The 27,158-nt window shown below is 39.8% G+C and overlaps 1 protein-coding gene across 2 annotated transcripts; it reads left to right on the plus strand.

Annotated features, from left to right (window-relative positions):
• The first annotated feature begins 2,132 nt into the window (after nt 1–2,132).
• On the plus strand, nt 2,133–24,883 carry LOC132215959 (all-trans-retinol dehydrogenase [NAD(+)] ADH4-like). Of its 2 annotated transcripts, XM_059664965.1 has the most exons (9): nt 2,133–2,285; nt 4,071–4,172; nt 6,002–6,143; nt 7,574–7,661; nt 12,798–13,029; nt 16,801–17,061; nt 21,362–21,497; nt 21,974–22,112; nt 24,439–24,883. In XM_059664965.1, exons 1-9 carry the CDS (start codon nt 2,268–2,270, stop codon nt 24,461–24,463), a joined length of 1,143 nt encoding a protein of 380 aa, XP_059520948.1. In that variant the 5' UTR covers nt 2,133–2,267; the 3' UTR covers nt 24,464–24,883. The 2 variants fall into 2 exon arrangements, with proteins under 2 accessions (XP_059520948.1, XP_059520947.1); XM_059664964.1 differs by lacking the exon at nt 2,133–2,285 and having other exon boundaries at nt 4,035–4,172.
• Nucleotides 24,884–27,158: the final 2,275 nt, after the last annotated feature.

Raw genomic sequence — 27,158 nt, forward strand, 5'->3', positions numbered from 1 at the left:
CTGACAGGATGCCCAACTCTGCTCTGCTCTGTGCCTCTATTCCCTGAGGGCAGCTCAGCATTCCCCTGCCCTGCTGTGGGAAGTAACATTACTAACACTGAGAACTTGGAGAAGCCTTCAGGTCTTGGGGGGTCTGAGTCTGCCCAAAAACGTTTTGCTGTCAACAGCACCTACATTCTACCCAATAAAGCCCACTTCTTTAAGCTGCTTCGAATGTTTCTTTAAGTTGTAGCACACTGCAAAACTCCGTATCCAGTCACAAATGCAGACTTTTTCTCCTTTCTATTGATACATGGCTAGAAATATTACACGAGTTCAGGTGACGACCCACATCATTGTATACCCATCCACTGTCGCTGTTGGCCACAAAGGGAAAGAATTCATGAAAATATTAAAAAGGCTAGAAAAATTAAATGTTACAGAGAAATTTTTTTTAAATTATTTGTTACAAATAAAACCACTAACAACTTGCAAAAAAACAGTTTTAATTAAAAGATAGAAATGATGAAAAAAAAAAAAGATAGAAATGAAAAAGAAGTTAAGAAGTGAAACGTGGGAGTGAGAAAGTAGAAGCAAAGAGTATAAATTATACTTCCAAACAGTATACTAGAAAAATTTAATTCTTCTGCAATAAAATATCACGTCAAGTCTGGAAGAGATAGTGGAATACTATGGGATTAAAAAGAAATGGTATAAAGAAAACCACACTGTCAGAGATGGCAAAATACATTGTCAAACTTTTAAAAATACGTACAACAAAGAACACTTGCAAATACTAGTATCAAGCCTCAAAGTATGTAAAGCAAAAAGTAGGAAAAGGCCCTGGCTGGTGTGGCTCCGTGGTTAGAGCTTTGACCAGCACACAAAGGGGTCATGAGTTTGATTCACAGTCAAGGGCACAGACCTCGGTTGCAGGTTTGATCCCTGGACTCAGACAGAGTGAATTAAGGAGGCAACCAATCGATGTGTCTCTCTCACATTGATGTCCCTCCCTTCCTTCTTCCACTCTTTCTAAAAATCAATGGAAAAAATAGCTTCAGTGACTGTAAGAAATGAACAAATTCATAATAATTATTTTTAAATATCTCTCGTAGTTAATAGAACAAGCAGACCAAAAATCAATATGAGCTGGCTCCAGTACACCACTGGTGCTTATTCTCATTAATGATCACAGAACTACAAATTAAAAACAATTACTTATCAATCCACTCCCACAGATTATCAAAAATTATAAAGTCCAGCAATTCCAAGCATAGGCAAGGTTGTGGCCCAGTGAAAACTCTGATACATCCTTGCTGGTAAGGAAAGCCATATTGTAAAAACACTTCAGCCTTCTCTATCAAAGTTGAAGACGCAGTAATTCCACACCTACTCAAAATACTTAACAACCACTATGGGACACTCCATTTCCCACAAACAGCCAAGCAAGTGTGATTCCAGGGGAGCTCTGGCCCACTGCATCGGTGGTCACAGCTCCATAAGGTCAGATGGGGCACCAGGTACTGCCTACAGGCATCCAGGACTACTCTGTACTGAGCACAGACAGAGTCCCAGAGACCCAAAACCATCAGGTTGGCATCACCATAATAGTGTGTACTGTTTGCATATTAGTCCTGAATTTTCCTTAAGGAAACTTTTTTATGCAATCATTAATTCATCACAAGAAAGAAAATGGAAAGGAAAATAAATGATAATGAAAATAAACAGCTACAAGCAATGTGGGGGGTTTCTCAAAAACATGGAATTGAGAGAAGACATGAAAGAATACAAACACTAAGATTTCATTCATATAAAGTTTTTCATAAGTAAAACTAAACAACACTTACAGAGAAGCATAAATCAAAAAGAAATGCAAGGAAATAATTATTAGGGTGGTGAAGGAAAAGGGTGAGTACAGGAAGGATTCTGGAGCAATGGAAATGCCCTTTATAATTTGTGTTAACTCATCTGTACATGTAATAAACTTTTATCTATTATTTTATATTTTGCAATAAAAGGGAAAAAAACAAATAAACAAAATCTCCTCCAAATAATGGCTGGGAGCAAAGGCTGTTTGCAGCTGAAATACGATAGCACAAATGACGTGATAAAATATGGGCTGAGATGTGGATCACAGCAACAAAAAGGGAAAGTGATTGGAGAATTAAAAAGCAGGGATGGTATTTATTCAATGGCAGTTCAATCCAGGTTACAGGGAAAGCATCCTGGACAGAAGTGGAATTTCTTAAATCAGAGAGAAGCTTCCAAGACGAGTTTCCCAAAGAAAAATGGGCACCAAGGGCAAAGTAAGCTAATGTATCGTTTCTTTGTTCAATTCTTCTTTTTTGTATACTAGTACTTTTGCTAAAAAGCTTCCATTTAAGTTAACCTCTGAATGCATTCATTTAAAGTTGATCAAAAGCACCCCGTCATGCTAGAAAATTATGCTAATAAAATTACTGTAGACTGGCCATAAAGCTTACAACAGGCTGTCAAATTAAATATTTTTATTTGTCAAAAGAAGAGAGAGATTTGGGTAACTATAACCATAAGATTGAATTTGCATTTGTTAAAAGTAGTGTTTAAGAAGAATATGGAAAACATTCATAGTATATTAATAAGTAGAAAAAGTAGATTAAAAATATCACATACAATAAGATCCCATTTGGGGATAATTCAAAGGATTTACCTCACAAAATTACAGGTGGATTTTATTCCTTTTCTTCTTGTTTGTATTTTGAAACTTTCCATAATTAACATCTATTGCACCTGTAAATAACATTAATTATATTTTAAAAAATAATTCAAAATTACATAACTGTCAAAAATAACTGTCATGTTGTCAAAGACTAGGAAAATCACATCAAAAGCAAAAATACTGTAGTAGTATTAGAATGGAGAATTATAGATTTGTTTCTTTCTACTTTCTTTCAATGTTACTTATATTTAAAACTAAAAATACAATATTAAGAGGCAAGCCCAGCTGGTGTGGCTCACTGGTTGAGTGTTGACCTATGAACCAAGACGTCACAGTTCCATTCCTGGTCAGGTCACATGCCCAGTAGCAGGCTCAGTCCCCAGTAGGAGGAGTGCAGGAGGCATCCAATTAATTGTTCTCTCTCATCATTGATGTTTCTATGTCTCTCTACGCTCCTATCCTCTCTGAAATCAACAAAAATATTTTAAGAGGCTAAATAAAATTTTAATTATAGAATCCTGCTTAATTTATAAAATACGTTTATATAATACTATTTAATTTCTTTTATACATTTTTACCCAAAATTCTTTCAGTGACCAAATTTTTATTTAATTTTTATTTATTCTACTGATAAATTTACTAATTATTTAAGCCTCACTTCTCAAACTTTTATGTGCATATGAATCACCTGGATCTTGTTGAAATGCAGATTTTGATTCAGGGGATTGGGACAGGTCTTGTTGTTCTAACAAGTTCCCTGGTATTGTCAATAACTTCTGGTCCAAGAGCGGATCATACAATGAGTAGCAAACATGTAAAATCACATCTATGTTCTAGCAATAAGAACTCAGGTAATTCAGAGCTGATAACAAATTGTTCAGTCAACAAATACTTACTGGCCAAACCCTATGAATTTATCCCCTCTGCTACTGAAGGGGGGGAAGATCAAGGCATTATATTAAGGTAAACTTTAATGCACCTGTTTTTCTCAAAAATTAAAAGGGTGTCCAGGCCAGTGTGGCTCAGGGGCTTGAGCATTATCCCTTCCTCCAAAGGGTTGCCTGTTCAATTCCTGAAGAAAGGCCTGTGGGAGGCAGTTGATCACTCTCAGATCGATGGTTCTCTCCCTTCCTCTCTCTAAATAATCAATAAACTAGTCTTTTAAAAGGAATACAAGTGCAATGACTATAATGTAGATCACGATTTCTTATTTTCAATAATCTACTTTTCTACAAAATAACATAATTATATAAAACATCCAGCCACAAGTTATGGTGTATTATGCTTTTTATTTTTCCCCCCATAATATTCTCTATTACCTTCTCCCTCCCAATCCTCCACCTCAACTTCTCCCTCTCTTCCCTCCCTCCCTATGTCCCTCTCTCTCTCCCAGGTTATTAAATGCAAAGCAGCCATCGCCTGGGAAGCAAACAAGCCCCTTTGCATAGAAGAGGTTGAGGTAGCTCCCCCCAAGGCACATGAAGTTCGAATTCAGGTGAGTGGGGACTCGCCCTGGGCAGGACAAACTAGGCACTAACTAGGGGCAGACTTGGCTCTGTCAGCTCACGCCTATGTGATGTGACTGGGAAGCCCTGCAGTTCTCAGTGTGGGCGATTGTATCTTTAGGTTCAATTACAAACAGGCCTTATCGCCAGGAGGAGTAAATCATTAGTTATTTATCAGTAGTCCTTGATAATAGGCTTAAAATTTAACTAAAGCACCTTAACAGTAATCATTAACCTTAAGAATCATATTAAGGAATTCGCATTGGATTACAATTAGTTATATCTTCTTTTAGTTTTCCACTTGCCAATTATTAAAAGGGAGATAGAGAATTTGGTTCAAAACAAGGAAAAAAAAAACAAGGGAGAGTGCTGGGGTCCAACCCCAGCAGGTCCAGGGGTCCCCATAGGTGTGGACAGAGTTGGCAAAGAAGGAATGACACGGAGATAGCGTTCAGTTGATCAGGATCTCTAGCCAGGATCTCCAGCCAAGTTCTGGTCTAGATCTCCAGCGAAGTTCTGGTTAGGATCTCCAGCCAGGTTCTGTCCAGGTTCTCCAGCCAGGTTCTGTCCAGGTTCTCCAGCCAGGTTCAGTCACCAGGTTCTAGTCAGGTTCTCTTGCCATGTTCTATCCAGGTTCTGTAGCCAGGTTCTGTCTCTAGGTTCTTTCTCCAGTTTCTGTCCAGGATCTTTTGCCATGTTCTCTCCAGCGAAGTTCTTCTGTCTCTAGGTTCTGTGTAGGTTCTATGTCTAGGTTCTGTGTAGGTTCTGTCTTCTGTTGTCTTGTTACATCTGTATTTATACCAGTTGATTCCAATCCTATCAATCTCTATTCCAAAGGTTAGGGCGTTTCTTATCTCCATTCCAGGGAGTAAAGATTATGTAGCTTAAGCATGATTGTTCGTAGTTAAAGTGATTAATTACCCGCCTGGCACTTAGTTAAGGGGTTTTATTCCCTCCCTAACTTCAGGGGAAAATCCCTACCTGGGGAAACAACCTTTCTCAGAGAGGTGACCTTGGTTAAAACACATAGTGCCAAGAAGGTGAGCAAACATATTAAGGACAGTATGCCATATATGCCAGGTCCCTTGAAACAACAAGGATGGACTGGCTCCCGGCAGGAGAGGAAAACCTGAAGAGCTGCCGTAGGCAGCACAGAGTCTTGGGTGCAGATGAAGGGAAGGCAGTGAGTGAGCAGGGAGAAGAGCCCAGGCTGAGTGGGCAGATCATCAACGGCAAGTTGGGGTCATGTCTCCATTTCCCCAGAGCTGGCTGCCCAGGCTATGTTTTCCCGCCAACCACCACAGGAAGGGCTTATACATGAGGATGAATGGGATACCCTTATGAGCAGAATCTTGAAAAAGAATATAGAGATACAGCAGTAATTAATTTAGACAATCTTTTACTTGATCTCTCACTTTTAACTATAAAATTTTTATTACCTATATTTCACATCATTTCAACAAAATTTGAACAAGGCCTAGAAACCTGTGTTCTCTCCATTCCCCTGTCTGTTAGACTTGGTTTAAATTTTCCCTATAGCCTTTGATTTCTTCTCTCCTGGAGACAGTAACTGCCAATTTTATCTCTTTTTATGATTTTCCAATGACAGTAAAAGGCAGAAAAGTAAGGTATAAAAGGAAAAGAATATATGCTAATATATCTTAATTTGTGTGTGTGTGTTTTTAAGTATTATGTTTTTATTGAGCTCTAAGAGTGTTGTAAAGTCTCAGGGTGAAAATGAAATTATCCTAAAATTACCCACTTAACAACCCCAATAATGTAATTACAGAAATAACTCCAGTATGCGGTTGCTTTGTAGATAATCGCCACTGCCTTGTGCCATTCCGATGCCCATATTCTCCATCCTAAATTTACGGAGGCTCTGTTCCCAGTGATCCTTGGCCATGAGGGAGCAGGAATTGTGGAAAGTGTTGGGCCAGGAGTGACCAACTGCAAACCAGGTATTTTATTTTCTCATTCCAATAAGTGGGAATGTCAGGATATTTCAGGGATAATCCTGACAGATTCCTGGCTTTGCATGCTATATTGATCTCTGTTTACATAAGGGACCATCTTTTCCAAAGCAAAAGTGAGAAACACAATCTATCACAGTCTAACAATGAGAGAGAATACTTGAATCAGAAATGTGTGGTAAAATCTGAGGGAGATGGTCACTTTATTTACCTACTAGTAGAGCACTGAGAAACTGTGCTATGAAGCTAAGCTACAAAGTCAGATTAAACTGAAGCTTCCATGGACACATAAATGACAACTTATAACAACCTCCTCTAAATAAACCAAAAAACTAATTTAATATTATAAAGAATTTAAAGAATGAGGTACCTCATTCTGTAAGTAGCTTAAGTGAGAAATATTACACATATGCCAATGTTAGCCTAAGTTAGTCTTTCTGGAAGTTTGAAAAAATAAAAACGACATGTAAATGAAACATGCCAATGACTGAAATTATTTACTGCATATTTCATAACAGATCCACCAAATACTGGAATAAGGGCTCTGTAATCCTCACTTGTCAGACAGGATGACCATTTCACTCTTCCTTCCTTTAATAAGGATGCTACAAACCTTGAGGTATATGTAATTAGTATCTTTCCATTCCAAACAAGATCATAAAAACCAACTGCTCCTCAAAGTTTTGCATCCATGAAGGAGTCTGATCAATGTAGTCCCAGCTCTGCCACCTACTGGCTCTGTGACCTTAGCCAGTTAAGTCACTCTTCTGTGACTCAGATTTCTGTTTCTAAAGTGGGGACAATAATACTACCCTTCTCAGAGGGTTGTTCTGAGATTAGCTGAGACAATATAAGTAAGCAGTTAGAATGGTGTCCGGCACCTACTAAATGTTAGTTATTATTGGACCTTGGTCATCAGAGGATAGAAGCCATTTTTAAATCAAAATTGAATAAAAAGTAGAAGATGTGGAACTTGACATTAAAACAAATGGTGAAACACAGTGGTGATGGTTTAACGTATACTCTCCATATCTAGTCTGTCACTGTCCACCTCTCCTGTTATATGAGGATGTCCTATTCCACCTGGGGGTTTAGAAATATAATAAATAATAGTTATGATGTAGAGAGCTTCAAGGACAGCAGAGTCTCAGGTAGGACTCTTCACCTGATGGTATCAATACAGATTTGTTGCTTGAGTGCCCAGCAAGGGGGGAGGAAGGGAGAATATAGGTAATACTTGGGGAAGTCAGCAATCTTTTAGAGTAACAAAATGTTTTGCCACTTATACTCTGCTGAACATAAAATGTATGCCATAAGGAATGATGTTTTCCACTGATTCATCTGGTAGAAATTATTTATAGGTAACATTTACAAGTAACGTTTATAGGCACCAACCAACATATGGCCTTTCTTTCTAGGTGACAAAGTGATTCCTCTCTACATGCCTCAATGTAAAAAATGCAAGTTCTGTTTGAGTCCACTCACAAATTTCTGTGCAAAGCTCAGGTAAGCTCTACACACTGTTAGTGAGAGTATACATTGGTACCAATATTTTGGGCAGAACATTGGCAAAACATAAATGGAGTTGAAGGTGTGCATATTTCTACCCACCAATTCTACTCAGGTGAGTCCAAGGAACTGTTGCAAAATCACTTAGGGAGAAATGTGCTAGAATGTTCACTGCAACATTGTTTATTACAGCAAACTATTGAAAAGAGCACAAATGTCCTTCGATAAGAGAATAGGTTAACACAGCGATTTTCAACCTTTTTCATCTCATGGCAATAATCAAAAAACTCCCAGCAAGCAAAAGCCCTGGCCCAGATGACCTCACAGGGAAATTTTACCAAATATTCAAGGAAGAACTAATGTCTATCCTCCTCAAATTATCAAAGAGGAATGAACACTTTCAAGCTCTCTTCACAAGGCCAGCATTATCCTAATTTCAAAAACAGATACAAAGAAAGAGAATTATAGGCCAATATCTCTGATGAACATAGATGCTAAAATCTTCAACAAAATAATAGCAAATAGGATCCAGCAATATATTAAAAAGATATACATCGTGACCAATTGGGATTTTTTCAAACATGCAAAGCTGGTAAAATATTCACAAATCAATAAATGTGATGCCTCACATAAACAAATTGAAAGACAAAAAAAATCACATGATTTATCAATAATTGCAGAAAAAGCAGTCAACAAAATTCAACCTCCATTTTTTATAAAAATTCTCAGCAAAAGGGAATAGAGCAGCCGTGGGCAAACTACGGCCCGTGGGCTGGATTCGGCCCATTTGAAATGAATAAAACTAAAAAAAAAAAAAGACCGTACCCTTTTATGTAATGATGTTTACTTTGAATTTATATTAGTTCACACAAACACTCCATCCATGCTTTTGTTCTGGCCCTCCGGTCCAGTTTAAGAACCCATTGTGGCCCTCGAGTCAAAAAGTTTGCCCACCCTTAGAATAGAGGGATCATATCTCAACATAATAGAGGCCATATATAACAAACCTACAGCAAACATCATACTCAATCTGCAAAAATTAAAAGCATTTTTCCCAAAACAGGAACAAGACAGAAACATTCTTATTCAACACAGTACTGGAAGTCCAAGAAGGAAAAATAAAAGGCATCCAAATAAAAAGAAGTAAAACTATCATTATTTGCAGACTAGAGGCCCAGTGCACAAAATTTGTACACTGGAGGTGGGGGGGAGTAGGGGGTTCCCTCAGCCTGGCCTGCACGCAACCTCTCCCAATCCGGGAGCCCTCGGGGGATGTCCGACTAAAGGCTTAGGCCTGCTTCCCGGTGAGCTGGCCTAAACTGTCAGTTGGATATCCTTAGCACTACCACGGAGGCAGGAGAGACTCACACCAGCACAGCTGTGCTTGCCAGCTGTGAGCCCGGCTTTTGGCTGAGCACACTGACCACATGGGGGGTGGGGGTGGGGGCAGCTTCTGCATTGAGCATCTGCCCCCTAGTGGTCAGCGCCATTTGGTTGATTTGCATATTAGCCTTTTATCATATAGGATGACATGAGGTTGTACATAGACAACCCTAAAGACTCCACTATGAAATTACTAGATTTTATAAATGAATTCAGCAATGTAGCAGGATACAAAATTAACACCCAGAAATCAATGGTATTTTTATACACAAATAATGAACTCTCAGGAAAAGAAACTAAAAAAAAATCCCATTTACTTTTGCAACAAAAAAATTAAGATACTTAGGTGTAAACTTAACCAAGGAGGTAAAAGATCTGTACTCAAAAAACTACAGGATGTTGACGGAAGATATAAACAAGTGGAAGTACATACCATGTTCATCAATTGGTAGAACTGACATCATTAAAATGCCCATAGTACCCAAAGTAACCTATAAATTCAATGCAATCCTTATTAAAATACCATTGGCATATTTCACAGATCTAAAAAAAAATAATTCAAAAATTTATATGGAACCAAAAAGGACCCCGAGTAGCCACAGCAATCTCGAGAAAGAAAAACAAAGTTGGAGGGATCACAATACCAGCTATCAACTTATACTACAAAGCCATCGTAATAAAAACAACCTGGTTCTGGCACAAGAACATACAGATCAATGGAACAGAATGGAAAACCCAGAAATTGACCCAAGCTATCATGTTCAATTAATGTTTGACAAAGGAGGCAAGAGCATACAATGCAGTAAAGACAGTCTCTTTAATAAATGGTGTTAGGAAAACTGGACAGGTACATGCAAAGAAATGAAACTAGACCACCAACTTACACCACACACAAAAATAAACTCAAAATGGATAAAGGACTTAAATGTAAGACGGGAAGCCATAAAAATCTTAGAAGAAAACATAGGCAGCAAAATCTCAGACATCTCATGGAGCAGGATTTTCACTGGTACATTGCCAAGGGCCAGAGAAACAAAGGAAAAAATAAACAAATGGGACTATATCAAACTAAAAAGCTTCTGCACAGCAGAAGAAATGAGATTCAAAATGCAAAGGGAACCCACTGTATGGGAGAACATATTTGCCAATGACACATCGGATAGGGGTTGCTTCCCGAAATATATAATGTGCTCCTTCCTATAACTCAACAAAACACAAGCAGTCCAACTAAAAAATGGGCAGAGGATCCAAATAGACACTTCTCCAAACAGGGCATACAAATGGCCAAAAGACATCTGAAAAAATGCTCAGCATCACTAATCTTAGAGAGATGCAAATTAAAACGACAATGAGGTAGAACCTCACACCTGCCAGAATGGCTATCATCAACAAATCAACAAATAAGTGCTGTCGAGGATGCGGAGAAAAGGAAGCCCTCATGCACTGCTGGTGGGAATGCAGACTGGTGCAGCCACTGTGGAGAACAGTGTGGAGTTTCCTCAAAAAATTAAAAATAGAATTGCCATTTGACCCAGGGATCCCACTTCTAGGAATATATCCTAAGAAACTAGAAACACCTATCAGAGAGGATATAGGCACCCCTATATTCATAGCAGCATTATTTACAATAGCTAAGTTCTGGAAATAGCCCAAGTGCCCATCAGTAGATGAGTGGATAAAAAAGCTGTGGTACATTTACAAAATGAAATACTATGCAGAAGAGAAAAAAAAAGGATCTCTTACCCTTTGAGACAGCATCCAGGAACCTGGAGAGTATTATGCTAAGTGAAATAAGCCAGACAGAGAAAAGCAAGTATCACAGCATCTCACTTACATGTGGAATCTAATGAACACAATAAACTGGTGAATAAAATAGAACCAGAGGCATGGAAACAGAACAGATTGATGAATCTCAGAGGGAATGGGGTTGGGGGGAGATAAGAAATTAATCAAAGAATTTATATGCATATATGCATTGTCCATGAACCCAGATAATAGTGTGGTAAAAGCCTGGAGGTGGGTTGGGAACCCAGTGGTAGGGGGCAAAGGGGATAAAAGGGCGGACATTTGTAATACTCTCAACAATAAAGATTAAAAAATAAATAAAATTTTTAAGTTTATTGTTATCATTACTATCTTTAGATGACCCCTGACTATTATATCATATTATATTATGTATTATAATATACATATTATTTATATTATATTTGATATATTATTTACACTCAGTGGCTAGATTATTATTACCACCTGAAGTTTGTAGGCAAATTAGCTATAATTTCCCGCTGAAGTTGCTAGAGGGCCAGATCATTATAAATGTCTGAATAGCACAACATACCTAAGTATCATTGCTGATCAACTTCATCCTATCATGTTGATGGCGTATCCCAATGGAGATGGCTTCTTCCAACAAGACAATGTGCATGCCACGGTGCTCGTATTGTGCAGGAGTGGTTTCAAGAACATGAGAGAGACTTTACCTTGCTTAGGTGGCCCCCACAATCACCAGATCTCAATCCAATTGAGCATTTGTGGGACAAAGTTAAAAGAGCCATCATGCCCTAGCCGGTTTGGCTCACTGGATAGAGCGTCAGCCTGCGGACTGGTCAAGGGCTTGGTTGTGGGCACATCCCCAGTAAGGGGTGTGCAGGAGGCAGCTGGTGGATGTTTCTCTCTCACTGATGTTTCTAAGTCTCTATCCCTCTCCTTTCCTCTCTGTAAAATATCAATAAAATAAATATTTTTTTAAAAAAATAAAAGAGCCATCAGGCAGCTGGTTCTACAACCATCAGATCTCACAGAACTGGACAGTGCTATTCATCAGGCATGGTGTCAGATTCCTCACATCACCTTTCAACATCTCGTGGAGTCAATGCCAAGAAGAATCACCGCAGTATTGAAGGCAAAAGGTGGCCCAACGAAGTACTGATGGGGTGGTCATAATAATCTGGCCACTCAGTGTATATTATATATTTACTGTATATCATCATATATTATATACAATAAATAAATTATGTTTTTAAATGATATATAATGACAAAACTTATTACATATATTCAATATATACTACATATTGAATATACAGGGTATCCCCAAAAAATGTATACACACTTTGAATGGTGATAAAGTCAGTGTTTATTAATGTACAGTTCATTTTCAAAATTTAAAAGAATATACAGAGATGAATAATTTTTTGACAATGCCTGTTTTCAAACTGATGACCATACTGGTCCAGATACTGCTGATAATGCAAAGCAATGGAATCGCAAACATCCAGAATCATTTTGTCGGTATTTGTATGCCCTCAATTCATTTACTGTTGCTGGTTTTGTACCCTAAACTTTATCTTTTATATATCCCCATTAAAAAAGTCTAGTGGCACTTTAGAATAAGTTTTCTTTGCTCAAAGCTTAGTCTGGCTTCACCCATTATTTCAAATTAGTTAAACCTGAAAAGGAGTGAAAAATTAAGCGAGTTATCAATTGTTAAAGTGTGTAAACATTTTTGGGGACTATATATATATATGTATATATATATACACATATACACATATATATGTAAAATATATATATGTATGTATATATATACATATGTGTGTGTGTGTATGCAAAAAGTCCCAAGTAATTTTCTCAATTTTTTCATATCTTAAAATTGTCATAACTAATACATAATGCCTAACTTTTTTTTTTAGGAAAGTAATCAGTGACCCATTTACTTTATCTTTTTTGTATCTTTTTTAAAATTCTCTAGTCAATTCAAAGATCCTATTATTCAGCAAGAAGTAATGGAAGACAAAACCAGCAGGTTTACCTGCAAAGGAAAACCAGTTTACCATTTCATGGGGACCAGTACCTTCTCTCAGTACACTGTCGTATCAGATACTAATCTGGCCAAAATAGATGATGATGCAAATTTAGAGAGAGTCTGTCTGCTTGGATGTGGGTTTTCAACTGGCTATGGAGCTGCAATCAACACTGCCAAGGTAAAATGGTTAATCACCACGTTCTATAAAACAGAAGTTATTAGGAGTCAGCGTGATAAAGCAGCTAGGATTATCTTCAAACCCTGGTTCTGTATTTATCATCTCTGTGATTTTAGGCAAGTTATCTAACCTCTTCTACTTCTGTATAATAATATCTATTACAAATTACTGTGGGAAAACTAAATCATATTGCATATGTAAGACATGTGGCCCGGTGGGTGACATATAGTTGGCACCCAATTCATGTCAATTTCTTCTCCTTTACCAGTACGTTATATTATAGGTCAGCCCTAATTTAAATAACAGCCTGCTCAAATATGTCCTCTAAGTATGAATCCTCATCCTGAGACAGCAGACCCAGTCAGGAAAGGATACAAACTGCAGAGACCCCACCTACCTCCACATGGCCACACCTACTTTCTCCCTGAGGGTACAGATTCCTCCCTAAACTGTAGTAATTCATCTCGGCTTCTCTCCCTATCCTTTTGTGGCTCCAGTGCAGGGACTCAGATGGCAGCCCTAATGGTGGAAAGGTATGTCCCTGAGTCCCATGTTAGAATTTATAAGCTTTTCAAAGCTGTTTAACTCAGAGACTAGAGAGATGTCTGTATCCCTCAAATAATCTCCCTATTTAAATCTCCTTAACATCAGTCTTCATCCCTTGACTCCAAATTGCAACTAAAATTGGCCTTTCTAAACAACACATATGACTATTTCACCCCCTTCCATTATTCCTCTTTTCCTTAAGGATGCTTCGGTGGTTCTCCCTACTTTTCCCTGTCCAGCCTTGCCTCCAGTCACTACGGCCTCTGGGCTTTGCACACCTTGCTCCCATCAACATTGCCTGGAGAGCTCCCCGACTGCTTCTGGCTGGCTTTTCGTATTTTCCACTTCCTGTTGGAAAACTGCTCCAGTCCTTTGGGCATGAATTAGGTGCCCCTCGTAGTTTTCCCCAAAGTACCCATGTTTATTCTTGTCTACCTTATCACACTATGGAGGAATTTCCCATTTCTCCTTCCTATGAAACTGTTTGCTCCTTGAAGGCAAGAACTCTCTCTTATTCATTGTGGTGTTTCTGGAGCCTAAGCCTGTGCCTGTCACATAGTAGGGATGTGACAATCTTTCAGTGAATGAATGAACAAAACTAGGTTCATATGCAACCCTTAAAACATCTTGGTGAAGTTCCACCCTCAGTTTTAGAACAAAAATTTCTTTTTGTCAGATTGCCTAGAGTTGTTGGGTTTCAAGGAAGCAAAGTCATCCTCATGAAAACAAGAAGCTGATTTAGTAACCGGAATATCAAAGGTCTGACTTTTCATTGAGAATTATATTGGCCAAGCACACAGGGATGCGAATCTTGGCCATCAGCGTATTACCCCCCTCTAAAATATCATTTGTTCATTCATTCATTCACTTATTCACTCATTAATAAAAATTAAAAGTTGTATGGGAAGGGTCCTGGAGGAAGTGTGTTAGTTGGGTAAAGTTAACAGCTTGGCAATCAAAGCATATTCTCCTGTAGATGGCACTGACCTCTCAGGGAGGAATTATTGCTCTTGGGGTTAGACACGTCCCCTTTTCTGGACTCCATGCAGATGCTCACCTTCTACTACTGTAATCTTTTTTCAGGAATATTAACACTAGAGATTCAGCTACAGTTTACTTTTAAATCTAGTCAAAGCTTATCTAAATTCCCATGTTGTTCCCATTGTTGAGGAACAATAAACCACCTCAGGAGATGCTCAAAGAAGAAAAATAAATCTGATATAGGACCAAGTAAAGGAAAGGGAAGTATCTGTAATCCTATATAATAAAAGGCTAATATGCAAATTGATCAAACAGCAGAATGACCAGTCACTATGATGCACACTGACCACTAAGGGGCAGACACTCAACACAGGAGCTGCCCCCTGGTGGTCAGTGCACACCCACAGGAGGAGCACCGCTCTGCCAGAAGCCAGGCTCACAGCTGGCGAGTGCAGCAGCAGTGGTGGGAGCTTCTCCTTCCTCTGCGGCAGCTCTAGGGATGTCTGACTGACGGCTTTGGGGAGCGGGCCTAAGCCATCAGTCAGACATCCCCCAAGGGCTCCCAGACTGCAAGAGGATACAGGTCGGGCTGAGAGACCACCACCCCACCCTCCCCCACCGCCCTGCCGAGTGCACAAATTTCATACACTGGGTCTCTAGTCTATCCTATATAATAAAAGGCTAATATGCAAATTGACTGAATGGCAGAATGACCAGTTGCGATGACACACACTGACTACCAGGGGGCAGTTCCTGGTAGTCAGTGTGCTCCCACAGGGGGAGTGCAACCCAGACAGAAGCCGGGCTCATGGCTGTCAGTCAGACATCCCCCGAGGGCTCCTGGACTGCGAGAGGGTGCATGCCGGGCTGAGGGATGGGCCCCTCCGAGTGCACGAATTTCGTGCACTGGGCCTCTAGTATATATATAAAAGGCTAAGTGTCATCCTTCCCTCCGATCGGTAGTTATGACACGCACTGACCACCAGGAGACAGACACTCGATGCAGGAGCAGCCATGATGTGCACTGGCCATTTAAAAATAAACAGCACCATGGACCTGGTACCAACAAACCAATACTCGGCTTCCCCCAGGGGAACACAGGCCCTGCCACAAACCCAGAGCGACACCCACCAAATCACAACCAGTGATGCCACTTCTCCTAGTAATTTTGTTCCCAATACGTCTCATGGACAGATTTTGTTTATGCTTTAATTTTAAAACTTTCCCATCATCATGAGAAAACAGTAATAGTAAGCATCTCTCTATGCAGTTTTGTTGTTTTTGCCACTACCTCACTCTCCAGAGTAACATATTCCAGTTGGTACTACTTTCTGATTGAATTATAAAGAAAAGATTTGTGGGGAGGGTGTTACCTTAAGCCAAAAACATAGGTTACTACTTTCATTATAGAAAATAAGGTGAAAAGTACAGCAGGCTGAAGGAACAGCATGAACAAAGACATGAGGAAAAGAAAGTGAGACAGTTTGTTGAAGCCGCAGTACTGAGAATATCATGGAGATAAAAATGAAAGGAAATAGGGGTCAGATAATAAAAATCCTCCAATTCCATGCAAGGAAATTTGGATCTATTCAAATTAAATAAATTGATCATTGAGATCACTGAGTTATTTCACCTTTAGAGAAATATTAGAGGTCATCGAAACTATAACATTATGCCAAACCGGCATGGCTCAGTGGTTGAGCCTCAACTTATAAACTAGGAGGTCATGGTTTGATTCCTGATCAGGGCACTGGCCAAGGTGAGGGCTCAATCCCCAGTGTGGGGCATGCAGGCGGCAGCCAATCAGTGATTCTCTCTCATCATTGATGTTTCCATCTCTCTCTTCATCTCAATAAAAATATACGTTTTTAAAAAATATAACATTAACACAACCAAATAAGGCCTATTAGAAATATAGACATCAAATTACTTGTGATCCACTTAAAAAGGCAAACAATAAACCCTTTACAGTGTGTGAGCTTTCAGATTTTGTTCTGATACCACTAATTGGGAAATGAAAACAAGGAAATGGTTTCCTTATAAACTGATGATCTGAATGGCCCTCAAATGATTCTCCAAGTTTAGTCAGTGATTCATTCATTTTTACATTGGTAAATTTCCCCAAGTGGCTAAATCCCTTAGTCTTATGACAGGCAGTCCTTTATATGTTCCTGCCCCCACCTCACTCTGTACCTTTAAAAAGGGGGGACCAGCTAATTTAACTTATGATTTTCCTGCCTGCAGGTTACCCCAGGTTCTACTTGTGCCATCTTTGGCCTGGGAGGTGTCGGCCTTTCTGCTTTAATCGGTTGTAAAGTAGCAGGAGCTTCCAGAATCATAGCTGTTGATATCAACAGTGAGAAGTTTGCAAAGGCCAAAGCCCTTGGAGCCACTGACTGCCTCAATCCTAGAGACCTACAGAAACCTGTCCAGGAGGTCATCATTGAAATGACCGGTGGGGGTGTGGATTTTGCACTTGACTGTGCAGGTGGATCTGAAGCCATGGTATGTATGTTTTTTATATTGGTACATAGTAAGTAATATTTATCAACATTAATAAACATTGACAGTATGTATATGTTAATATATTTATTCACTTCATAGTCAATATTAACGTATTTGTATATACATTAATTATGTTTATATAATAAGAAATGTTTATTAATAATGTATTGGATATTATATAGTGTTTTATAATTGATATTTATCTATTAATAAATATTACAGATGACTACTTAATATTAATGTTATTATTACTTGTTTATTCTTCCACATGAAATTCAGAGAAAATTTAGAAGTAAAAATTTTTAAGGAATTGTGCCTGCAAGAAATGAGCAAAACAATGAGAACAGAAAAGGCAGACTTAAAGAAGGAGGAAGAGAATGTGGCTGGAGTCACCTTAACAGCCCAAGGTACCCACTCCCATCAAAAAGCAAAGCAGGGAGAGGCCAGCAACCTACACACAATCCATTCTGCCTGCCAGACCTCATAAGGGGCTGCAAAATTAGGTCCAAAGTACATATTGACATTTTTAATATATTAAATACACACATGCTGCAAAATTAAAAGTAAATATTTTCTTCGCAAACACTACCATTTTGTATCATTCAGGTTTCCTCTCCTCTCAGGTCAGCTCCCTGACTTGCAGGGCCTGAGAAGCTACCTCTGTCTAGTCTATTCTTTTTAGAGTGGGCAGAGCCACCCCCACAGGCAACAGATGGACCAGTTGACTTGCCAGAGAGCCCAGCATCTTGTTAAACCTTCACTCAGCCTGGCCCCTAACACCCTCCTCTAGGGAAGGTTTCATAATAAAAGTCTATGCCTCCACCAGGAGCTGGCTTTGCAGGCTCTTCCCCCTGGTGCTCACCTGACTGGTGAGTGCCCCAGAAGCGTGGAGACCAGCAAGAGCTGCTGAGAGGAGCAGGCTGCCCCTCCCAGAATAGTTCCATTGTATAACAACTGTGTGAAAGAGGATCTGGGAGGTAAATGTTAGCTCTTCCTGAAAACTCACTCAGCAGCAGCTCCTTGTCCTGCAGTGCTTCTGTGCCAGGCCCTGCTTTTCACATTGTCCTTCCCACCTGCAGTTTGCAATGTGCCTCACCCATTCATTCCTACTCTTTCCACAGCTCAACCTTTTTACAAACATTGAAATTCCGCCTCTTTACCTTATTTCCAGAGTACAGATATTCTCAACACTCGCTACCTTATAAGTGCCTGGGGCGTTGTTGTTTGTTAATACCAGTTGGGGGCTTATGTACCAATATTTTTTACAAGTTTCTCAAGCTGAGAAACACTGACCTGCAACTTGCAGGTTCTTTTATTAACTGATTTATTATACCAAGACATGTATTTTAAATTATGGAATAGAATTACACTAAAGAACCTAAATTTTAAAAGATGCCATTTTTTTTTTTAATCACAAAAAGATGAGCTAGCTACCTACCCTTTCACCAAAAGTTTCCATAAGTAGGGAAAGTTAATTTTCTAGGCTGTAAAGGAGATTCCACTAATGGCTATGAAACTGATTTCAATGATTTCTCATGTTCTAGGGCAGCCTAAAGAACCGAACAGAACAATTAGAAAGTTACAATAATTGACAATTATATAAGATATTGAGAATTCAAAATAATTCTGATCAAAAGTTATCAAAGGATACTAAATAAAACCCTGAACTTGCACATAATACCCATTGAACTAAGTCATCATTATGGAGGTTAAATCCTTGCTTGGAGCAAAGCTCAGAAATGTAGAAAAAGCAATAGGAAAAACATAAAAATAAAAAACAGAAATCATTGTAAGCAGCTACCTCAAGGTGACCAGTAGTACCTGTGCTCTTTTCCCCTCAACATGGATCTATGTTGTAGATAAAAACAATAATAATTCTGCCATATAAAAATTGCAAAAAGCAGAAGTTTCTATTTAGAAATGTTACAAATTCTCAAAACAATAAGCAAGCATATAGTCAAATAAAAATTTGAAAACATATTCCTAAAGTTCTAGGTCATTGTGTCTTCTGTCACTAGTAAGACACAGATGGAGAGAGAGAGAAGATGGAGAGAATTTACTATACTTCAAATTCCTTTTTTCATATAATGATCAGGGATGAAAAGGAACTGTTCCTCCTATTGGAACTTCTGTAAAAGTAAAAACTGCTCCAACAGGTTAAAATCAAGTTGCCCCCTGACTATGGCAAGGGATATGGCAAAAAGTTTACATTTATCTTCTACTAGAGGCCTGGTACACGAAATTCATGCACTCAGGGTGGAGAGGGCCCTCAGCCTGGATTGTGAGAGGGCGCAGGCCAGGCCAAGGGACCCCACCAGGATCAGGGCCAGGGTGGGACTGCAGGAGGGCTTCAGGGCATGTCCAGTCCATCTTGTTCAGTCCTGATCGGCCAGACCCCATCAGCAAGCTAACCTACCGGTCGGAGCATCTGTCCACTGGTGGTCAGTGTACACCATAGCGACTGTCTGCCCCCTAATGGTCAGGGCACATCATAGCAAGTGCTTGAGAAGCCTTAGCATGTCATTAGCATATTACTCTTTCATTGGCCAACCAGACGACTGGACACTTAGCATATTAGGCTTTTATTATATAGAATAATACTTGTCTCAAAACATTTTAGCTGTTTATCTATTTACCATTGAGCTTCTAAGTGGAATGGCCATCCACAGTTTATATCTTTCTTAAACTTAGTTACATTATTAATCCTTGGGAATTTAATCTTCATCCCAAACTTGCAGTAGGCTAAAATAACAATGTTCTCTCTTTCTCTCATGCAAACGTCAATGCAACTCCCCTCCACCCCCGCTGCCACTGTTTCCTATGTTGTGAGTCACCCGTCAAGGAAGTTCAAATCTGTGGCTTCACAATCTCAACATGGGGTCCTTTTGGTTGTTACAGCGGAGAAGAGACAGCTGGCAGGCTGCACACTGGCTTTTCTGTTCAGGCCAAGAAAGGACACATCACTTCTGCCCAAAGCCCACTGGCCAGAACTGGTCACATAAGTCCTGCAGAGAGCTTTAAAAAATGTAGGGAAGCAAATGAAATGTTTCATGAGCAGCAGCCAGCGTCATTTTAACTGTTTTGCCCTCTATTTTAAATGGTTTTTCTTTTCATTTATCCTACATAGCGATCCACTAACTTTACAGTATATGCCTCATCCCAGGCTCTAGTGAATAATCACCCTCATCTTGTGACTTTAAAGATTTTTATTCTATGCCCCCGAAATTGCAAGCTTTTTACAATACACACCTGGTAAATAGTCAAAAACTTGTTGATTTGAGTTTACGATATCTTCTATAGATCTTTCCTAACTTTATGTGTGTGTATTTTTTATGTACAATGATATACATTCTAGGTTCAGCATAATTATGATATTAAACAAGATGAAATAATATATTGTTTCTTTCTACTGCCTTTTTTTATGAAGCTCAACCTTTTATTGAATGTTCTATCTGAAACAAATCCTCCAGCGTCGGGCTACAACACAATGACCTCATATGCTTGACTCCCTTTATTTCATATTAGAGGCCCGGTGCACGAAATTCCTGCACTCGGGGGAGGGGTCCCTCAGCCCAGCCTGCACCCTCTCGCAGTCCAGGAGCCCTCAGGGATGTCCGACTGATGGCTTAGGCCTGCTCCCCTGTAAGCCGTCAGTCGGACATCCTTAGTGCTGCCGCAAAAGTGAGAGAGGCTACTGCCACCGCCGCTACACTCACCAGCTGTGAGTCCAGCTTCTGGCTAAGCGGCACTCCCCCTATGGAAGTGCACTGACCACCAGGAGACAGCTCCTGCATTGACCCCCTTGTGGTCAATGTGCATCATAGCAACAGGCTGTTCCACCGTCTGGCCAAAAGCGGCTCTCCGACATCCCCCAAGGGGTCCGGGATTGCAAGAGGGCGCAGGCCAGGCCGAGGGACCCCACTGGTGCACAATCGGGGATGGGGAGGGACACAGGAGGTTGGCCAGCTGGGGAGGGGCCATGGAGGGCTCCAGGCCATGTTCGGTCCATCTCACTCAGTCCCGATCGGCCGGATCCCAGCAGCAAGCTAACTTCCTGGTTAGAGCATCATCCCCTTGGTGGTCAGTGCACGACATAGCGAGCAGTTGAGTAGCCTTAGCATTTCATTAGCATATTATGCATTGATTGGTTGAATGGCCGACTGGACACTTAGCATATTAGGCTTTTAGTGTATAGGATGCAGAATGTATAAATTTTCCCTGAAATCTAGTACAGAGGCACACTGAAGACATGGTCTACCTTTCTACCTACTCAACTGATCTTTTTTATTTAACCTTCCAGAAAGCAGCCCTGGACTGCACAACAGTAGGTTGGGGATCATGTACGCTCATTGGAGTGGCCATTGGTGACAAAGGATTGACTGTTTCTCCAATAGAGATACTAATGGGCCGTACTATCAATGGAACATTATTTGGAGGTCAGTGTTGTCATTTTTTTCTGCTAATTTTCTCCATATTAGGACTCAAATTGTTACAGTGAAAATTATTAAAAGGGAAGGAAAATAACTTGTTTAAATATTGAGTGCCTAGAAAACATCTAAAGACTACATAAAAGCTATTCTATTAATTACTTCAAAGTAAACAGTTTGTATAGTAAGAATACTACAACTTGCAAATAGAAGTTCAATTTGCATTAAAATAAACCAACAAAAACAAAAGTCAAACTTGGACCAAACAAAGATCATTTCTTAGGCAGAAATAAAAATAATCTTGAATTTCTCCTATGAAGAAAAATTTAAGGTAAATAAAAGTATAGGAAAATTAAATATGGGGGTTAATCTATTTGGAGGAAGCCAATCTGACAAAATAATTTCATTCACTCAATGGACAATGATGAAACTACTTCTTCATGTCAAGTACCACATCTTTATTAGGACTTTTGGCCAAATTACAGGTTGCAAAGGTAGAGATTCAATCCCAAAGCTGGTTACTGATTACAAGAATAAGAAATTCAACCTGGATGCACTGGTGACCCATACCCTGCCTTTTGACAAAATCAATGAGGCATTTGACCTAATGCACCAAGGAAAAAGGTAAATTACCAAACAGATGGGTACATGGTTTGAAAAACCTTTATGATGACTCTATTTTTATTTGATGGTTAAATCTAATCAGTTTCTTTCCTGACATTTTTCACATCATCAGACACACTAGAGGTGCTTAAAAGATGAAATAGTGGCCATTTGGGGGGGGGACCCCAACATTACCTACCTTCCTACTCTGTTTCCATAATGCACACTGCCATACACTGTTCCAACATAGAGGGTGGCATAAATTGACATACTTTCTTTCACAGACAATCATTAACTTAGTTGGGGCTGCTCCCTACGAGAGAGGTTTCTATCCTATAACATCAGGTCCCTCTGGTACAACATAGCCCGGCTCTGGAATCACTATGTTTGACAGAGTGCACCCTGCAGGCCCTTCCTTATCAGAATCAGGTGAAAATCACAGAGATGTGAGCAGGGAGTGGCAGGTATCAGATACTTAAAGGATGTCCCAACTCTCTCATCCTCTTGCTTTGTCAGAGGTCTCCTGTAAGAGACATCCGACCTACAATTTTAGCTGTAGTTGCTCCCTTGCCATCAACCCTGAGAGCCGATTTATAGAACTGTCCCAACTGGGGGATCCCTAGCAATGGGGAGTGGATAAGACTGGGATCAGTGACTTTTGTTAAAATGATCAAGCATAGCCCTGATCAATAGCAACAAAGGAACAATGTTGCACAGAGGAGACACATGACAAAAAAGCAAAGAAAAGAGAACACATTACAAAAGGGGGGTGGGGGACCTAGAGTTAGTTGGCAGGGGTTTGACGCAGAGAAGCAATGTCACAAAAGAAGAAAATAGGTCCATGGTGTGAGGACACAGAATACTTCACAGGATAGAAACCTGAGAAAATGTGCTTACTGCTTGACATGAACTCCCTAATTTGAAACATGTTAGCTACAACATATCAAAAAGGAGTTCAACAAAAATCAAAGAAATAGCCCTTGCAGTTTGGCTCAGTGGATAGAGCATCAGCCTGAGGACTGAAGGTCCTCGGTTCAATTCTGATCAGAGCATATGCCTGGGTTGAGGGCTCGATCCCCAGTAGGGGGCATGCAGGAGGCAGCCTATCAATGATTCTCTCTCATCATTGATGTTTCTATCTCTCTCTCCCTCCTTTTAAATATAAAAATATATTTTTTAAATAAATAAATAAAAGAAATAAACACTATTTTTTAAACTATGCTAAATAACTTAGTGTAAAAGCCCTGAAATATCTTGCACAGTGTCTAAATCTCTGTACTCCTCAAATGAGGAATTGGTTGGGTTTGGGGCCTTAGAACCTGGTGCTCATAACTCCTCCACCACTACCCCTTTGTCCCTGGGTTCTCAGTCATAGAATATACCCAACCAGCAATGCTAACTGGCAGCCAAATGCAAAATGTTGCATTGCTTTAGTAATAACTGGTCAAGTCTCCCATATTCTAAAAACAGGCCTGGTAATCACTGGTAGAATGGAGGGCTACGGGAAACACCTACATGAGGCCTCCTACTCCCTCTTGCCCACTGAGAAGACCACCTGACTGCCCACACAGATGGAAAGGTGGCAGCAGAGCAGGCAGGGGATGGGCCCTCCCAGGTGTGCTTACCACATGGGTACAGGGAACACAATGGAGGACAGGCCCTGTTGGCATGCTAACTGCATAGAAGCAAGGAAGTGGGGGAGAGGAGATGGGACACGCCAATTGGCCTGTTAAGGTGCAGTGACCCCGACTCCTGGTGAGGAGAGGACACAGAGCCTCTCCCCCCACAGGGAGGTGGCTCTTCCAGGCCCCGAGTGAAGAAAGCATTTATGCATGGCAGCCAACAGCTCCAGCAGTGAGATCCAAGATAAGGAATTCTCTGTCCTTAAGGCTTACCCCCCATCTTGCTAGTACATATGGAAGGACTTATTCAAGAATTGGAATATTTTGATTCTCAGAAAGTAGCATCCCAACACACCAACCACCTCCTTTTGATGCCCAATTTGCCCTCGGCTGCAGGAGAGCCAAGAGCAAGGGCTGTTCCAAGACGAAAACATCACTACAGCATGTCATGCTCTACTTCTCACAGCACCACGAGGCAGCCAAGTCCTCACCCAGGGCAAGCGAGGTCCCCAATGCTCTCCCAGCTTATTGGCATCATATATAAAGTTTTATTAGTGCCAGGAATAAAGGAGGATAACAAGATAAAAGAAATTAGGCTTACCAAATTGTGTGTCTATAAAGAAAGATTAAATCAAATCCCAAAAGGATAAAACAAAAATTACTTGTGAGTTTTTGTTAAATTTATCATAAAAGTTGTACTGATTTTTTAATATAATTATCAACAGCATTCGAACAGTCTTGACCTTCTGAAGAAGCCAGGAACAATTTGGAAGACTATCTGCCTGAATCTGAACCTGATAATCTGGTTAATTTATAATCTGATATGATGAACCAAAGATCACCATGAATTTAAACAAATATTTACAGTTAACATCTCAACATCAAATAGCTATAAAGATTACAGTATTTCTACTAAAACACATTAATATTTCCAGTGTTAAATAACTATGATAACTAAGGTGTTTATGAATAAAATCATACAATGTTTGGGAATTATTTAAAACTAAATAATTTTAGAGAAGTGGGAATGAGGAATAAAGGGGTAATAAAAAAACTAAATTGGTTATATGTCCACAATATTTAGTTTGGGTAATAGATATATGGGGTTTAAATACACTGCTCTACTTTAATATATGCTTAAAATTTTCCATAATAAAAAATTTTACTAGAGCCCTAGCTGGTTTGGCTCAGTGGATAGAGTGTCCAGCCTGTGGACAAAAGGGTCCCGGGTTCAATTCTGGTCAAGGGCACATGCCCAGGTTGCAGGCTTGCTCCCCAGTGGGGGGCATTCAGCAGACAAGCAATCAATGATTCTCTTTCCTCATTGATGTTTCTATCTCCTTCTCCCTTCCTCTTTATTTTACTAGAAATAAAGCACATACATATGTACAAAAGATAAATATATCTTTAAAATATACATATGTAGTGCTATTATATAATTTCTGAGTTCCAATAAACTACAAGCTACACTTCTTTAATAAGCTGCTGAAAACTTCCTTTTTAGCATCTGTTCATTTCTTTTCATTCAGCCCCACTTTACCTCTGTGAACTATAATCGCAAGTAGTAGGCTATCAGAAGCTATATAAGTAAATAATGTGATATTGAAGATAAAATAAAAACACACCTATACTCTCAAATTTCCATCTTTATTAGATAGTAGCCCTTTCCATCTTTGATAATTATTACAACTTATAATGTTTAGATTACAAAGTTGAATGATCTATAATTTGCACTAAGTAATCTATTCTCTGTAGTCAACTAAAAGTGAAAAAAAGCAATGTACTTACAATAAAGTAATGTAACCAAATTTTTTATAGCTGCAAGATTTAACAGACACTAAGACTCATATGAAAAACAAAATGAGAGCTTTCAAACTATGACACTCAGAGATGAGGCATGAACAGTTTAAGGATAAGACAGATAATAATTTGGATCAGAGTAACAAAGACTAGTACTTAGCATAATTTCTGAAACCCATCACTTTAAAAAAAAAATGTTTACCATATATTGACCCCTGAGAGAATATAAACTTCCCTGAAGCTTTGGCTGAGGAGGGAGGTGATACACCAGGCAGCTAGAAGAACATGAGCAGAGCAGAATAGGCCAAGTATCTGTCACCAGGGCAGATAGCCCCAGTTGCCTAGCAATGGGTAAAACTGGGTTGGGACCTCCCCCCATGTTGACCTTTCCTCTCCTAGCACATCCCTGGTCTTGTGGCTAGATCCCCTGACCTTTCATATCACTGGACATTCGGTTCAGATCCTCCCCTGACCTTTCCTCTCCTTACCTTTCATATCACTGGTCATGTGGTTCAGATCCTCCCCTGATCTTTCCTCCCCTGACATATCACTAGTCATGTAGTAGACTCCCTTAGAAGAACAGGGGAGCCCTGGCCGGTTTGGCTCAGTGGATAGAGCGTCGGCCTGTGGACTCAAGGGTCCCAGGTTCGATTCCAGTCAAGGGCATGTACCTTGGTTGCGGGCACATCCCCAGTGGGGAGTGTGCAGGAGGCGGCTGATCGATGTTTCTCTCTCATCGATGTTTCTAACTCTCTATCCCTCTCCCTTCCTCTCTGTAAAAAATCAATAAAATATATTTTTTAAAAAAAAGAACAGGGTAGAGAATAGCCTCATAGGACTTCCATACAAGCCCTTACAAAACCACTGCCTTAAGCATTAAGCCCTAAGGACAATCAGGTTCTGGCCCACATCAAATAACCTTAGAAACAAAGCCTCCAGCCTGTTGATCACAGAGACAGAGAGTTGGTCCAACTAGAGATAAAATCTAGGCCTCAGCTGTGTTTCAGCTCTAGGCCCAGAAAAGCAGCAAGGCCAGGCAGGGCTAAGCATTGACTAATGACCTCCTGCCCTGACACCACCAATCAGTGGAGAACAGGACCTGAGAGGAATGCCTGGAAAGCTGATGAATATTCTAATGAATCCTCCCCTGAAGCCTCCAGAAAAAAGCCCTTCAGAGGAAGGACCTGCATGGTTCTCTCACTCTGGAGCACACCCATGCCTTTCTGACTCCCTTCTTTGATAGTTTTCTCTCTCTCTCTCTTTCTCTCTCTCTCTCTCTCTCTCTCTCTCTCTCTCTCTCTCTCTCTCGTCATTATTCTCAGATGGCATGATATTATACCTAGACAACCTTAAAAATTCCACCAAAAAATTACTAGAGTTATTAAATTAATTCAGCAAAATAGCAGAATACAAATTTGATATCCAGAAATCAATGACATTTTTATACACTAATAATGATCTGAGAGAGAAACTAAAAACAATCCCATTTACCATTGTAACAAAAAAATTTAAGATACTTAGGAATAAACTTAACCAAAGAGGTAAAAGACCTGTACTCAGAAAACTAGGGGACATTGGAAAAATGTAGTACTATTATGTAATTTCTGAGTTCCAATAAACTCAAACAAAAAAATGGAAGACACAA

Source organism: Myotis daubentonii, chromosome 1, assembly GCF_963259705.1.
Source record: "Myotis daubentonii chromosome 1, mMyoDau2.1, whole genome shotgun sequence".
NCBI lineage: Eukaryota > Metazoa > Chordata > Mammalia > Chiroptera > Vespertilionidae > Myotis > Myotis daubentonii.